We start from the raw sequence: 13,641 nt of genomic DNA, 5'->3' as shown, positions 1-13,641 counted from the left end.
GGGAAGGAAAGTATGAGCTGGACAGCCCTACGCATATTCACTCTCCATCTCCACCATTATATGGAATTAAGTAAAATGCTTCTTTAATTGGAGTATTGCAGGTTGGTGGAGTATCTAGAAGTCTTGAAGGTCCATAGCAAAAGTTTGATGACTCCAAGTCACACTTGAGTAACTACCTCCTCCTTTTCTAGTCATATGAAAGCATGCATCCCCTGTCCACTACTTCATGTAGGTGCAAATATTTAGTGGTTACAGGATGTACAAACATAATAAAGTAAAACAGTCAACAACAGTCAAGAACTGAAACAATTGGACTCTCCCATAGCTTTTGGGCCCCAATGCAGTTGCCATGGCTGCAATTGCTACACTTCTGCTTGCAAGACAGACTATAATTACCAGGCCAATCTCGCAAGGAACCAGTCAGATCTGTTATTCAACCAGCCAGTCAGACAAGAGTAGTTTCATATATTCCAATTGTCAAATAGGATTGGATACTTTGCTTGGACTGTGACATCTTGGATCCTTGGTATAACAAAATCTGCTGCTGTCTCCAGTCACTAGAGGTCACTATTTGTTGACAAGGGTCTCTTATTCTATATTAGCTGCTTGTCTGTGGGCTCCCAACAGTGACCTCTACTGACCAAAGGAAAGAATAACTGACCTTTCTTATAATAGCTTCAGACTACTGCATACTCCTCACACTGGAACTTCACGATTTCTTTAGAAACCCTCTTCTTTATTTATTTATTTATTTTTTTGGCTGTTGTTCTGCTTGTTTTAAAAATTGAACCATTTTTGATTGCCATTATCCTTTAGGAATACGGCAAAGTTTTTGTTGCCGGCTTAGTACATGAGATATCCCAGACAAGATCCATTGTTGCTCTGTTCTACAAGGAGAAATTTAATCAAATACTCCTTAATCTCATAATGCATAAACATGATAATATGTCTGGGGAAAATTACACATTTCTAGGCTCTTTATCAACCTTTGAAATTGTTTCAGAAAGACAACAATAGACATTGTGTGGGCGCCGAGAGATATTTCAATGACATGTACAGCTGTTTTCTAGTTTTGCTGGAATTTTTAACTAGTAGAATCATTTATTCTGCCTTGTATGGTTAAGGCCTGGATTTCAGATTTAAAAAGAAGCTTTCATTTTGTCTCCAGTGTGGATGTGGATTCAGAGCTCTATAGAGACATCTAGCACAAGATGAAGGGATACATAAGACCTTTACTGAGGCATCTCCAAGCTAGAGGTCATTGAGGAACATAAGTGAACCTGGAAAACTGGCCTCAATTTATTAAAAATATTTGCTATTAGGTAGAATTTGCTACACTAAACCCAGGATCATATTAGACGATGCTAAAGGGTGCTTAAAGCACACATAAGCAGAAATTTATGAATCAGGATGATACCATCGCAGGATGATTCCACAACGGACTGTCAGCCCTTCAGAGTCTCCGTTCTTTGTCAAGTTGTGTCCGAAATGGCCACAGTGCGTTGTGCTGGAACTTGCCACAATGTGACACTGCCTACTCCATCCTGTAGTGTATCTATTGTTGGCAGCATGGGCTGAAGTTGGCTGAAGTTTATTAACTGATATGGGTGAATCATCAAACCTTTCTTTGAGGCCCTGTCTTAAAGGATACCTTAGTAGTAATTATTTTCAGTACAGAGTTGTGCGGATGACTCATCATCTCCCCTCATTCTCTGATACTGATTTATGTAATCTTCTTCCTGGTTGGCGTGGTCGGTGCCCTCCAACCCGGACACACTACGCTGTGCATGCGCAGCATGTCCACTTGAGCGCCTTACAACTGCGCAAATGTGCTTATGTCATACAGCGTCGCTGGGGGAAAGGTTGCAAGGCACCCAGGCAGATGTACTGCGCATGCGCATCGTAGTATGTCTGGGTCGGAGAGCGCCGACTCCACCGACCAGGAAGAGGATTACATAGATTAGTAGTGGGGAATGGAGGGAGACGCTGGGGCACAGGAGGTGCAGTAAGCATCCGAACAACTCCCAATACTCACATTAGGCCACCTCTAAGGTATGATTTAACATTGCAGGATCGGGAGGGGAGTGGGGGGGGGGGGGGGGGTAGTGTCTCAGGTTGAATTACATCAACAAAAAAGAAAGACGTCCATGACTCAAATGATGATTAAACAAAACCACTGTATATAGCAAAGATATAACATATACACTCCCTTAATTAGGGACTTATCCCAAAAGCATAAAAACATTTAAAACCAGCAGCGTCTGGCCATGCACATAAGATCAAATATTACAATAATGAAAACATATCCCAAAGACAGGGCTATACAAATAGTAACCAATTCTCACATACAGACAAATCCCGGATCCAGGTAATGAAATACACACAAGATAATTGTAAACAATCCGTATGAGAAGGAAAAAATCAAGGTATATGATGACGCAGAAAGCTACTACCTGCTCTGGAGAAATGTGCCTGCACCAGCCCGCTGTGCCGTCTGGTGAATTATTCACCTGATCCAATGTAATTGGGACAAAGGTGATGCCACGCCCCCTCCTTGGGAACATAGTTGAGGACATATTTCCAAAATCTGCCACGACTTGCCTCCAGCTCGGCAGCCACCAATTAGGGCGCAGCTGCTTAGCTGGGAGTGAGCCACAGTGACGCAGATAGGGGGGGGGGGGGGGCAAAGCCTCGGCACAAATGTGATCACCTGCCAATTTGCCAAAATAAATTACGGCAGATCAGGTGTATTTAACCATGAGGCCCCCTCCAGTACTGTATCATGCAGGCAGGCATGGCAGGCGTTGTCTTTTAGGGGTGGTCGGAATTGCCCATTTCCAATTCCGCGGAGACTCCAATTTCCGTCAATGCCCATTTCTGATTTCCATTTTTCAATTTTTTTCATTTTCATTTTTTCCTGATTTGCCATTTGTCTGATTTTCCAATTTGTAATTGCCATTCAAACCTATGCATTGCTTTTTTTTTTTGGCTGGAGGTTCTCTTTAAGAAAAAATTAAAAAAGCTGTTTAGTGTGGCCAAATTGTTTATATTCTTTAGCGGTGTCCCCCTTTAATACAGCAGAATGTCATTACAGAGCTCCGTGGGATTGTGCAGCTAGGTTACAGTACGCGTGATCAGGTATAATCGCAAGTGATGGAGTCTGGCACGCTCTGCATTGAAAGAATTATTTGTTACGATGTTGATATTGTCGCTAAAATACATAATGCAAGACGCAGCGGCATTAATAATACATGCCGGCTCACAATGTTTACCTGAACCTGTCACAATGTATGTATCTCTCCCGTTTACGTTTAGCGTATATCCTGTTCTATACCGTGGACAAGAACCAGCAGATAGACGACTGGGTCATGGAGACCATCGGCGGTGACAGATTGACGCACGAAATCCTCGACCTCAATTTGGATACCGCGTATTACTTCCGAATCCAGGCCCGGAACGCCAAAGGGCTCGGACCGCTCTCCGATCCCATCCCCTTCAGGACGCCGAAAGGTAGGAATTCCATTTACTTCTTTTTTTATATTTTTAACTTTTGTTTTAAAAAACCATTTCCAGGAATTTTCCAGGATTTTTATTTTTGAATACTATGCGCTCCCTCTCGTCCTAATTAGACTGTTTCAAATGTATGCTATACCAATCCACCATATAGGGATATGTGGAAGGAGGTGCCCCAAAAATGATATATAAAAAGTTCAAAGATTGTTTGTAATAATCAATCGTACCTTGAGTGAAGAGTAGTGTTTGAAAAAAACACACACATTTATTGAACACTTAAAATATGACACGTTTTGCGGGTCTTACCCGCTTCTTCAGGTCAAGATCACAGGGTCTTTGTGCAGAAAGCCACAAGCACCTACTAGTTATAATAGTCCCTCTTGGCACTGTTCTGACTACCGCCCCCCACAGCCCCCAAAGCTACCTTTCAGTATCCTCTTTATCACTCCCTTATTATACTACCCAGTGGTCAAAGCGATCACTAACTAGAGAAAGGTTAGGAAAGCAAAGCCAATCTTGAAGGAGGGCGGGGGGGGGGGGGGGGGGGGGTTGGATTGGGGACGTGGAAGCTGGTAACCCCTCTGGTTTTAGAAACTCTGAAGCTCACAAGTAAATGTTCCATGAGACTTCCCTACCATGGCTAATGGTTCTGTACATTTGGAGTTGCTTATTATTATTATTATTATTTAGTATTTACACAATGCCAACATCTTCTGCAGTGCTGTACAAACTATATAGTCTTGTCACTTAACTGTCCCTCAGAGGGGCTCATAATCTAATACCGACGTACCTAATCTAAGGCTGATGTACTAGCCCTTAAAAGGGCTATTGGGGGTGCTTTCAGCAAGTAGTGAGGAAGCTAATGCTTTCCCTACCTATCTGCAGAAAGTCTGACCCTACTCTGACTATCATTGCAGCCAGAGAATTAATCCAATATGGCCACTGCAACTGCTTTTTAATAGGGGGGGGGGGGTGCTAGCTGAGTGGCTGCCATGTGTCGGCTGACCGTGAGGTAAGGGGTCAAAGTTTAGCTCAATGATGATGTATAGGGGGCGGGGCGAACACGCGAAATGTTCGCTTTTCACCGCGGATGCGAACAGTGGAAATTCGCCAGGAACTGTCCGCCGGCAAACAGTTTGGGCCATCTCTAGCTGCTATGGGGCGTCGTGTTTAGATGCTAAGCGCCGTGCGCTGAAACCACCTGCTTCGATAGTTTGTTGATAAAAACTATTAGCAATAAGTGGACACTGAACTAACTCAATGATGAACCTGTGGGGCCAAATGACATATGTGGAGCATTGGATTCTGGGAAAAAAAATAAGTGCACTGAAAGTAGGTACTTTATTGATGATGAGGAGAGTCAGGCCCTGTACACACTTGAAATCGCAAAACACTAGCGATTACCGCTAGCGTTTTGCAGGAGTGTTTTTTCCACGATTAACGTGGAGAAATCACTGGACAAAGTAGTGATTTGGGAGCGATAGCAATTAGCGGTTCAATACATGTTAATCACGATCGCTCCAGAATTGCCGCCAAAACACTGCAGGTAAGGCACTTGCGCTTATCGCTGATCGCAAAAGGCCCACGATCACGGCAGTGAGAACACTGCCATAGGGTACAATAGGACTAGCAGTTGCGTTTCGCAGGAATCGTGCGATTCCCGCATAGATGTGAACGACCCAGAAGACTGGAGGCAGGTGGAGAGTAGATGGGGAGTGGGCAGAGAACAGGATAGAGCAGGTAAGAAGATTTGATCCTTCATTATCCTTTCAAAAGTGCTGCAGGGACCGAGAGGCATTGGGGAATGGTGCAGTCCCATCCAGCACCCCCCAATGCAGCGCCCGGGAACAAGTTCCCCCTTGTCCCCCCTTAGGTACGCCTCTGTGAAGAGTCTTTCCTTTCAGGCTTCTTCCACAATGGACAAATGTAGTGAGTTAATGGCGCTGCAAATAGATTTATTTTATTTTTTTTTATGTGAAGAAGAGAACACAATAAAATTGTCAAGTATATTGTGCTTTGGCCGGCCTACAAAAGAAATTAAAAATGCTAAAATAAAGAGCTTGAACAGTAAAACGACTTTACTTTCAAAAATCTCATTTTTTATTTATTCCTGAGAAAAAAGAAAGTAAGGGCGTAACTAGACTTAATAGGACCCCCCTGCAAAAATGATGGCATGGGGGCCCCCTTGGTCCTCAAACCCCATGCGAGTCACATGATCAGCAGCCGGTGAATGGCAGCAGAGAGTGTTCTGCTGTGAAGCAGTGTCTAGATGCAGGAAAAAATACTCATTCTCCTGCACATGGTTTTTGTGAGCAAACAGAGTTTTTTTGCTAAGTGGCTGCACTTGCGGTTGGGGAGAGAGAGGAGGAGGGCCTCTGGGCTTCCCTGCGATGGCATGGGTTGCAGGGGTGATTGCTATACTCATGACCAGAGCCCTAACCTCTGCAAGAAAAAAATGGATTGCAAACATAAATGAGCAAATGGGAGCAGCTAGCCATAAGGTATATTTAATTTTTTTAGACCACAGGGGGAGGTGGCAGCGCTTCCCAAAACAGGCTGCTGTGTTAGTCATTCAGATGCAGTCTGTTTTGGGAAGCGCTGCCGCCTCTCTGTATATATAGCGAGTTCTGCATACACATTTTATACATTTTAAAGCAAACCAGTGCAGGAACCCTCCTGAAGTTTGCATCTTCGCTGCCATTTGTTCCACAGAATCCTTTTAATTTTTGGGTCGTTCGTAAGTCGAGTGTTTGTAAGTTCGGAGTCTCCTTGTCTATACACCCGAAAATTCAATGTCACACGGTGTATACAGGCTTCCATTAAACTCTATGCAGACAGAGCCCCCCTTTTATTGAACTCGCCCCTTACGCCATGCTCCGTATTTTTAAATTGATCATCAAAAACTTGCATGCCTTTTCATTCCCTTGAATTAGAGGCTTGAATTATTCAACTTTTTAATTATGCATTTAATTTAAGCATGCAGATGCAGGGGCGTAGCAATAGAGGGTGCAGAGGTAGCGACTGCATCGGGGCCCTTGGGCCAGAGGGGCCCCGTAGGGCCCTCCCTGAATTGCAGTATCAGCTCTCTATTGGTCCTGTGCTCATAATAATCACGTCTATAGATACTTTGAATAGTGGTAACCATTAACAAACTGCTCACTATTCCCTTCTTGCACCTCTGACACTGTAGTTGCCATTGGCAGGTTTTGGCGCAACGTAGCAATTGATATGTATGGAGATTGCTTGGGGGGGCCCCATGTAAAACTTGCATCGGGGCCCACAGCTCCTAAGCTACGCCACTGTGCAGATGCATTGTAAACCTGCAAGCCCCAGCCGAGCGGGCCTTTACATTCTCTCTAAAAAATGCTGCAAGTGGTGAATATGTACGCCTGGAGCACAGCTGGGGATTGGCTCTGCTGTGCACAGGAAATAAAGAAAAGCAGCGTCAGAGCTGTAGCTTTTACCATACTGTGTGGTTGGGTCAGATCACATATACTTAATAAACATATCATAAAGCAGTAGAGATCCTTGCTGGTGTGCAGTAGTCATTAGGAAGCATGGGATCGGGCTGATCGGGTCATACATCTCTGGCTTTAGCCTACATAGGAAAAAGAAGAGACACATGATTGTGAACAGCAAATCAGAACCTATCTACCACTTGATTAAACTGATCACATGCTTCACCATGACTTCTGATACACGCCAACCATTCATTGTAAGGAAGTCTTTAATTCTTTACTACTTTTATCATCCTTTTTCCCTTTCCTTTCCCCTCCCTGTCATCTTATCTCCTTTCTTCTCTTCTCCTCCCCTTATGCTTCCTTTCTACCTTTCTCCTCTCCTTTGCCTTCCTCTCCTTGTTCTCCTTCCACTGTCCGCCCTCTCCTCTCTTCCTTTCTCTTCTCCTTATTTGCACTCCCCCCCCCCTCCCCCTGCACTTCACCCCCTCTCTCTCGTTCTTCACTCCTTTCCTCTCTCCTTCCCTTGCTCTCTACTCCCTTATACTGCCCTCAATGCACAATGGTCCCCTTTATAATCTCCTCTCTCCTGCCCTTCTCCTCTCCTTCCCCCTCTTCTTACTCATTCTTTGCCCCTCTCTCCTGCCCTTCTCCTCTCCTTCTCTTTCTCCTTTCTCCTCTTCGTACCCATCCTTTGCTCCCCTCTCTCCTCTCCTTACCCATTCTTTGCTCCCCTCTCTCCTGTCCATCTTCTCCTTCCCTTTCACCTCTCCTTACTCATCCTTCACTTTCCTCTGATCCTGCCCTAAATCTCTCCTTCCCCCTCTCCTTACCCATCCTTTGCTCTCCTCTCTCCTGTCCATCTTCTTTTGCACTTTCCCCTCTTCTTACTCATCCTTTGCTCTCCTCTCTCCTGTCGTCCATCTCCTCCTCTCCTTTTTCCTCTCCTTACCCATCCTTTGCTCTCCGCACTCCTGTCCTTCTCCTCCCCTTTCCCCTCTTCTTACCCATCCTTTACTCTCCTCTGATCCTGCCCTACATCTCTCCTTTCCCCTCTTCTTACTCATCCTTTGCTCTCCTCTCTCCTGTCGTCCATCTCCTCCTCTCCTTTTTCCTCTCCTTACCCATCCTTTGCTCTCCGCACTCCTGTCCTTCTCCTCCCCTTTCCCCTCTTCTTACCCATCCTTTACTCTCCTCTGATCCTGCCCTACATCTCTCCTTTCCTCTCTCCTTACCCATCCTTTGCTCTCTTCACTCGTGTTCTTCTTCTCCTCTCCTTCTCCCCTCTCCTTATCCATCATTTTCTCTCCTCCCTCCAGCCTTTCTTCTCCTCTGCCACCCTCCCCTCTCCTTACCCATCCTTTGCTTTCTCCATCCCTGTCCTTCTCTTTTTCTTACCCTTCCCTTGCTCTTCTCCTCCTTCTCCTCTCCTTCTCTTCCTCTCCTTTCTTATTCTTTCTGCCCTCCTTTCTTCTCTTTTTTCCCACTCAACTTTCCTTTCTTTTTTTACTCTACTCCCCCTCCTACTTCTTTTTTCTCCCCCTCTTTCTTTCCTTCTCTCACCCTTTGCTAGTCCACCACCTTTACACTTTTCTCACTGTCTTTTCTCTTCTCTTCCTTCCTTTCATTCCCATTTTCCTCTTCTGTCCTACTCCTCTCCCCCCCCCCCCCCTCCTTCTCCATGTCTATTCCACCTCTCTCTCCACTCCTCCCACCACATCAACTCTTTCCTCCTCTTCTATTGCTCCTACCCTCAAAACACTATCTTTGTGCCAGTCTTACCTTTCCTGTAGCTGCTATTTGAGCTGCATTTCTCGGCAGGCAAACAGTTTAGCGCACCTGTAATTGATTCTGTACAGTTCACATTGTTATGGACATAAATAACGCATTTTTGTATGTCTTCAAACCGGCTATTCAAATACGACTCACATCGTTCAGCTTAGTGAATAAAAAAACAGTGCAGAGAGCAAAGAAGAGGTAGAAGCAAATCCTTATTCATGAAGAATGACCTCTTTATAATAACGCTTAAGGATTTCGCAACTGGAAATAAACCCAAAATTAAAACTTTAACCGTGATATCGGCAAAAGGAAAATGTGATTATACATTATAAGCCAATCGCCTATACACTCCTGCTTGTTATCACAATGCAGGCTTTTGGATTGAGAGTCTATAGAGTATTACATTTTTAATTGCATAGCGCCACCTAATGCCTGATTTTGGTAATGTGCTTAGCAATCGTTTCATGGGGTTGAATTTTCTGCCCAACTTTATGCACAGATTTTTATAGGCATGTAATAAACCATAGTTTTATTTGGGTTTCGGTTCAGGGTGGCTAGGTGTTAAAAAAAATCTGTGGTTTTCCTCCACAAAAACTGCAATTTTTTTTTCTCCAAACTTGTGAATGCATAATTCAATATAATACTCCTTCAAATGCATACAAACCACTGTGCTGTACTCAGGGCTTTAACAGTTACTAAACACAACTGAAGCGAGTGGAATATGGAGGCTGCCATATTCATTTCCTAAGCAATACCAGTTGTAGGGGCATAACTAGAAATCACTGGGCCCCCCTGCGAAACTGGATGCCTCCCCGATTTCTGCGCAGGTAACTGAGAACCAATGTTATTCAATTGCCTAGTGCAAACTTGAATGTGTTTTCCCCATGCAGATAAAAACAGACAGCAGTGAAGCACTGCATGCATTTTCTCTATCAATTACATTAGCTTCTGTGATAAAACGTGTACAGACACACATGGTGTGCAGAAAACGCACACAGAAAAAATACAGGCGAGTGTGCTCCCAGCCTCAGTTTATTACATTCACTCTGACCATCTCTGATGGAGCAGAACTGGCTCTGCAGACTCCTCCAGCATCACTACGGTACACAGCACTTGGAAGGGGTAGAGAGGTTGGGGGCTGGGCACTGTACACAAGAGCCTGCTGCACATTGAGTAGGGACTGTCTACAAATCTTTGTCTGCAAAACTTTGTATGATTCGTTATCAGTGGCTGAGCAGATGCAGTCATTAGAACAATTTTGCAGAGAGCAGAAAACTTTTTCTCTCCATGCCCTTAGTTGTCAGTCTCTCAGGATCAGGTGTTTCTAACACAAATATGACAAGATTAGCTGCATGCTTGTTTCTGGTGTAATTTAGACACTACTGCAGCTAAATATACCATCAGGGCTGCCAGGCAACTGGTATTGTTTAAAAGGAAATAAATATGGCAGCCTCCATATACCTCTCACTTCAGTTGTCCTTTAAAGGCTTAGATTGCCCACCCATCATATTTGTTGTAGCTATTCCAGAGAAACCTCCCTTTGGATGAGTCATGTTATTTAATTATCACTGCGGGTTTCTAGACACTCTCTCCCTAACACAGATCCATCACCTGACCCTACCTACTAACTCCCTCTGCTGCTCAGAGATTCACTCTTCCTGGCCAGCATTGCAGCTTAGCAGAGTATTATTATTTTTTTGTCAGTTCTTCTCCGCTCAAAGTGTAGTAAAACATTTATCCCTTCTCATTGTGTTGATAAAAGCTATGTGTACTGATCACTGGCCTGCTCTGTCTGAATGAGGAGCCGTTGCTTACTGCTTTTTGATTTAAACATTTTATAATAGTGAGGAGCGGGTGGGAAGAATAAAATGCTGTATTACACACTGAGCAGTAAGGAGTAGAATAAAAAGGCTATAAAGAGTTAATCTCTCAGCAGCAAAGGGAGGCTGTGGGTGTAGTCAGATGATGCTCGTGCTTACAGGGCTGGTTCTAGACTTTTTTTCTGCCTGAGGCAAACTTGTGAGGAAACCCAACACCCCCCGTATCGGAATGATTGCACAGCACCCGATAATTTGCTGTGGTGAGCACCCCAAAAACACCCTCAGTATAGGTAGGTAGCCAGGTATAGGTGCCTCCAGTAATGGTAGCCAGGTACAGTTGCCCCCAGTATAGGTTAGCCAGGTACAGTTGCCCCCAGTATAGGTTAGCCAGGTACAGTTGCCCCCAGTATAGGTTAGCCAGGTACAGTTGCCCCCAGTATAGGTTAGCCAGGTACAGTTGCCTGCAAGATAGGTTGGCCAGGCACTATCTTCACTTCCTGTTTCTGCCTGTTGCTGCCCCCAGACTTCTGCTGCCTGAGGAAGTTGCCTCAGTTGGCATCATGGGCGGGGCCAGATGGTTTATTGGCACAGGAAGCCTGTTTTGAAAACCTAGCCAGCCAGTTAATGAAAATTAGCAAGACACCATTGTTTATTGTTACATCACTATTTTGTTTACTGTTGTTTAATGCTACTGTGCCTGTGCAACATTGCGTAATGTTGTATTGTCTCCCCTATCTATTGTACAGCGCTGTGTAATATGCTAGCACTTTATAAATAGAGTTGAATAATCATAATAATTGAATAATGATAATATCCATCCATCTTTGTTTTTATCTGTCTGTGTTTCTGAACATCTGCAGCACGATGGCATAGTGGTTAGCACTGTTGCCTCGCAGCGCCACGGTTTCCTCCCATATCTCAAAAACATACAGATAGGTTAATTGGCTTCCCCCTAAATTGGCCCTGGACTAAGATACATACACTACACGATACACGCATAGACATATGATCATGGTAGGGATTAGATAGTGAGCTCCTCTGAGGGCCAGTTAAGTGACATGACTGTATAGACTCTGTACATTGCTGCGGAAGATGTCAGCGCTCTATAAATACTAAATAATAATAATCCCTTCACAAGTCCACCGTGGACACACAGCACAGTGCATTGCGCATGCAGGGCCAGTGAGTGGGGGTCACATGACACAGCGCTGGGTGGTATGGAGACCCATATCCACTCCATCATACAAACACTTCATGTCTGTCTGCTTTAGATGTCGTCTCCCTTGAAGCTGTGAATTCCATATCACCGTATGCAGTACAAAGAGCTCTCGGTGCCCCTGGTCTCCTCCATTGCATGCATTACTTCCCTTTCAACTTACCATTCATTCGCCATATAGATCTGGAGACTGAATAGAGAATCTCTTTATGACAGTCCTGCACAGCTCTGCTTTATATGTTTCATGATTTCTCTCAATTATGCATGCAAGGTATAACAGTGATTTACTGATATTCATCTAAAAATTCTCATAAGCCTTTATTTAAAGTGGACCTGAACTCAGAACTTCCTCTCTGCTCTAAAAGACAAGCAACAGCATACTAACGTTTAAAGAAAAACATTTCTTTGTTACAGCTTACTGAATGCCTGCAATAAATCTGCAGTGTGTCTACATCCTGCTTTCATGGAAGCAGATAACGGGTCAACATCCCGTGTTTACATTTTAGCTGCATTACCATGGGATCACCGCACAAGTGTGAGACCAGCCTCAATGTGTTCACTGAACAAAATACAGACTTGCAGAGCAGAATTAGGAAAATTGTATACTTACCTTCCAGTAATTTTCCTTTCCTGGTAATCTCCATGTCAGCATACTAATGGGCAAAGTCCCGCCTCCTTTGCCCTTGTAGGATGTCCAAAGATGATAAGAGTACTACCTCCACCCCATACTGCCATTCTGATAACTAGTACGAGCCGACAGCATAGGGTGGGATCGTATGCTGACATGGAGATTACCAGGAAAGGAAAATTACTGGAAGGTAAGTATACAATTTTCCTAATTCCCTGGTAACTCCATGTCAGCATACTAATGGGTCAATAACTAGACGAACTAAAAGGGTGGGATGCAATAATCGAAATCAAATTTTAATAAATCAACAGAACCATACAATTATACTGCAGAAACAACAGTGGAGGAAATTATCTTTCTTCCAAACTCTACCGTTGACAGTACAGCTGGGTCCACCTTATAATGTCTAAGGAAGGTGTGACCAGACGCCCAATTGGCTGCCTTGCAGATTGTGGATAGCGCCACTTTTCCCATGCTAGCCCAAGAAGAAGATATACTTCTGGTTGAGTGGGCTACTATTTCCTGCGGAGGATCAAAACCTTTAGCTTTGTATGCCCTTTGGATAAGAGACACTAGCCACTTTGCTATCATTCTTGATGATGCCGGCTTTCCCTTCCTATATCCGTTAGGAATGACAAAGAGTCTGTCTGAATCTCGAAATTGGTCCGTCATTTCAAGATACTGTTTAATCGTAGACGGTACATCCAGAACGTGCAGTCTTGACTCATCCTCCGCCATTCTAAGACTAGGCAGTGTCCACTCCTGATTTAGATGAAGGGTGGTAGTTACCTTTGGGAGGAATGCTTGCACTGGATGAAGCACTAGTCTGTCCTCATACAAAACCAAGAAGGGTTCTCTGCAACCTAACGCCTGGAGTGCCGAGACTCTTCTACCGGACGTTATGGCTATGAGGAATACGGCCTTTAAGGTTAAGTCCATTAGGTTTACTGGACTTCGAGAAAAGTCTTTCTCCAAGTAATCCAAAACTATAGGGAGATCCCATTTTGGAAATTTTGGTTTTAATGGAGGTCTTAACTTAATTGCTGCTTTAAAAAACTGTCTCACTAGAGGATGAGACGCCCAAGACGTACCCGAAATGGCTGAAATTGCTGATACTTGTCTTTTTAGTGTAGAGTAGGCGAGGCCCAACTGTAATCCCTTCTGTAGGAATGATAACAGATTCTGCACCTCAATTCTTTGAATAGAAAATTGAGACTGGCTGGCGAA

General features: G+C 44.2%; 1 protein-coding gene across 7 annotated transcripts in view; it reads left to right on the top strand.

The window, feature by feature from the left end:
• Positions 1-13,641, top strand: part of DCC (DCC netrin 1 receptor) — a 1,000,213-nt gene that overhangs the window by 906,610 nt on the left and 79,962 nt on the right. For all 7 annotated transcript variants that reach the window (XM_068251343.1, XM_068251342.1, XM_068251341.1 and 4 more), the window contains one exon: positions 3,316-3,510. In XM_068251343.1, the coding sequence (XP_068107444.1) occupies positions 3,316-3,510 (195 nt within the window). The remainder of the gene's footprint in view (positions 1-3,315; positions 3,511-13,641) is intronic.

This window comes from Hyperolius riggenbachi, chromosome 1 (assembly GCF_040937935.1).
Source record: "Hyperolius riggenbachi isolate aHypRig1 chromosome 1, aHypRig1.pri, whole genome shotgun sequence".
Classification (NCBI taxonomy): Eukaryota; Metazoa; Chordata; class Amphibia; order Anura; family Hyperoliidae; genus Hyperolius; species Hyperolius riggenbachi.
The sequence above is the reverse complement of the archived record's forward strand: the minus strand, read 5'-3'. Positions and strand labels throughout refer to the sequence as shown.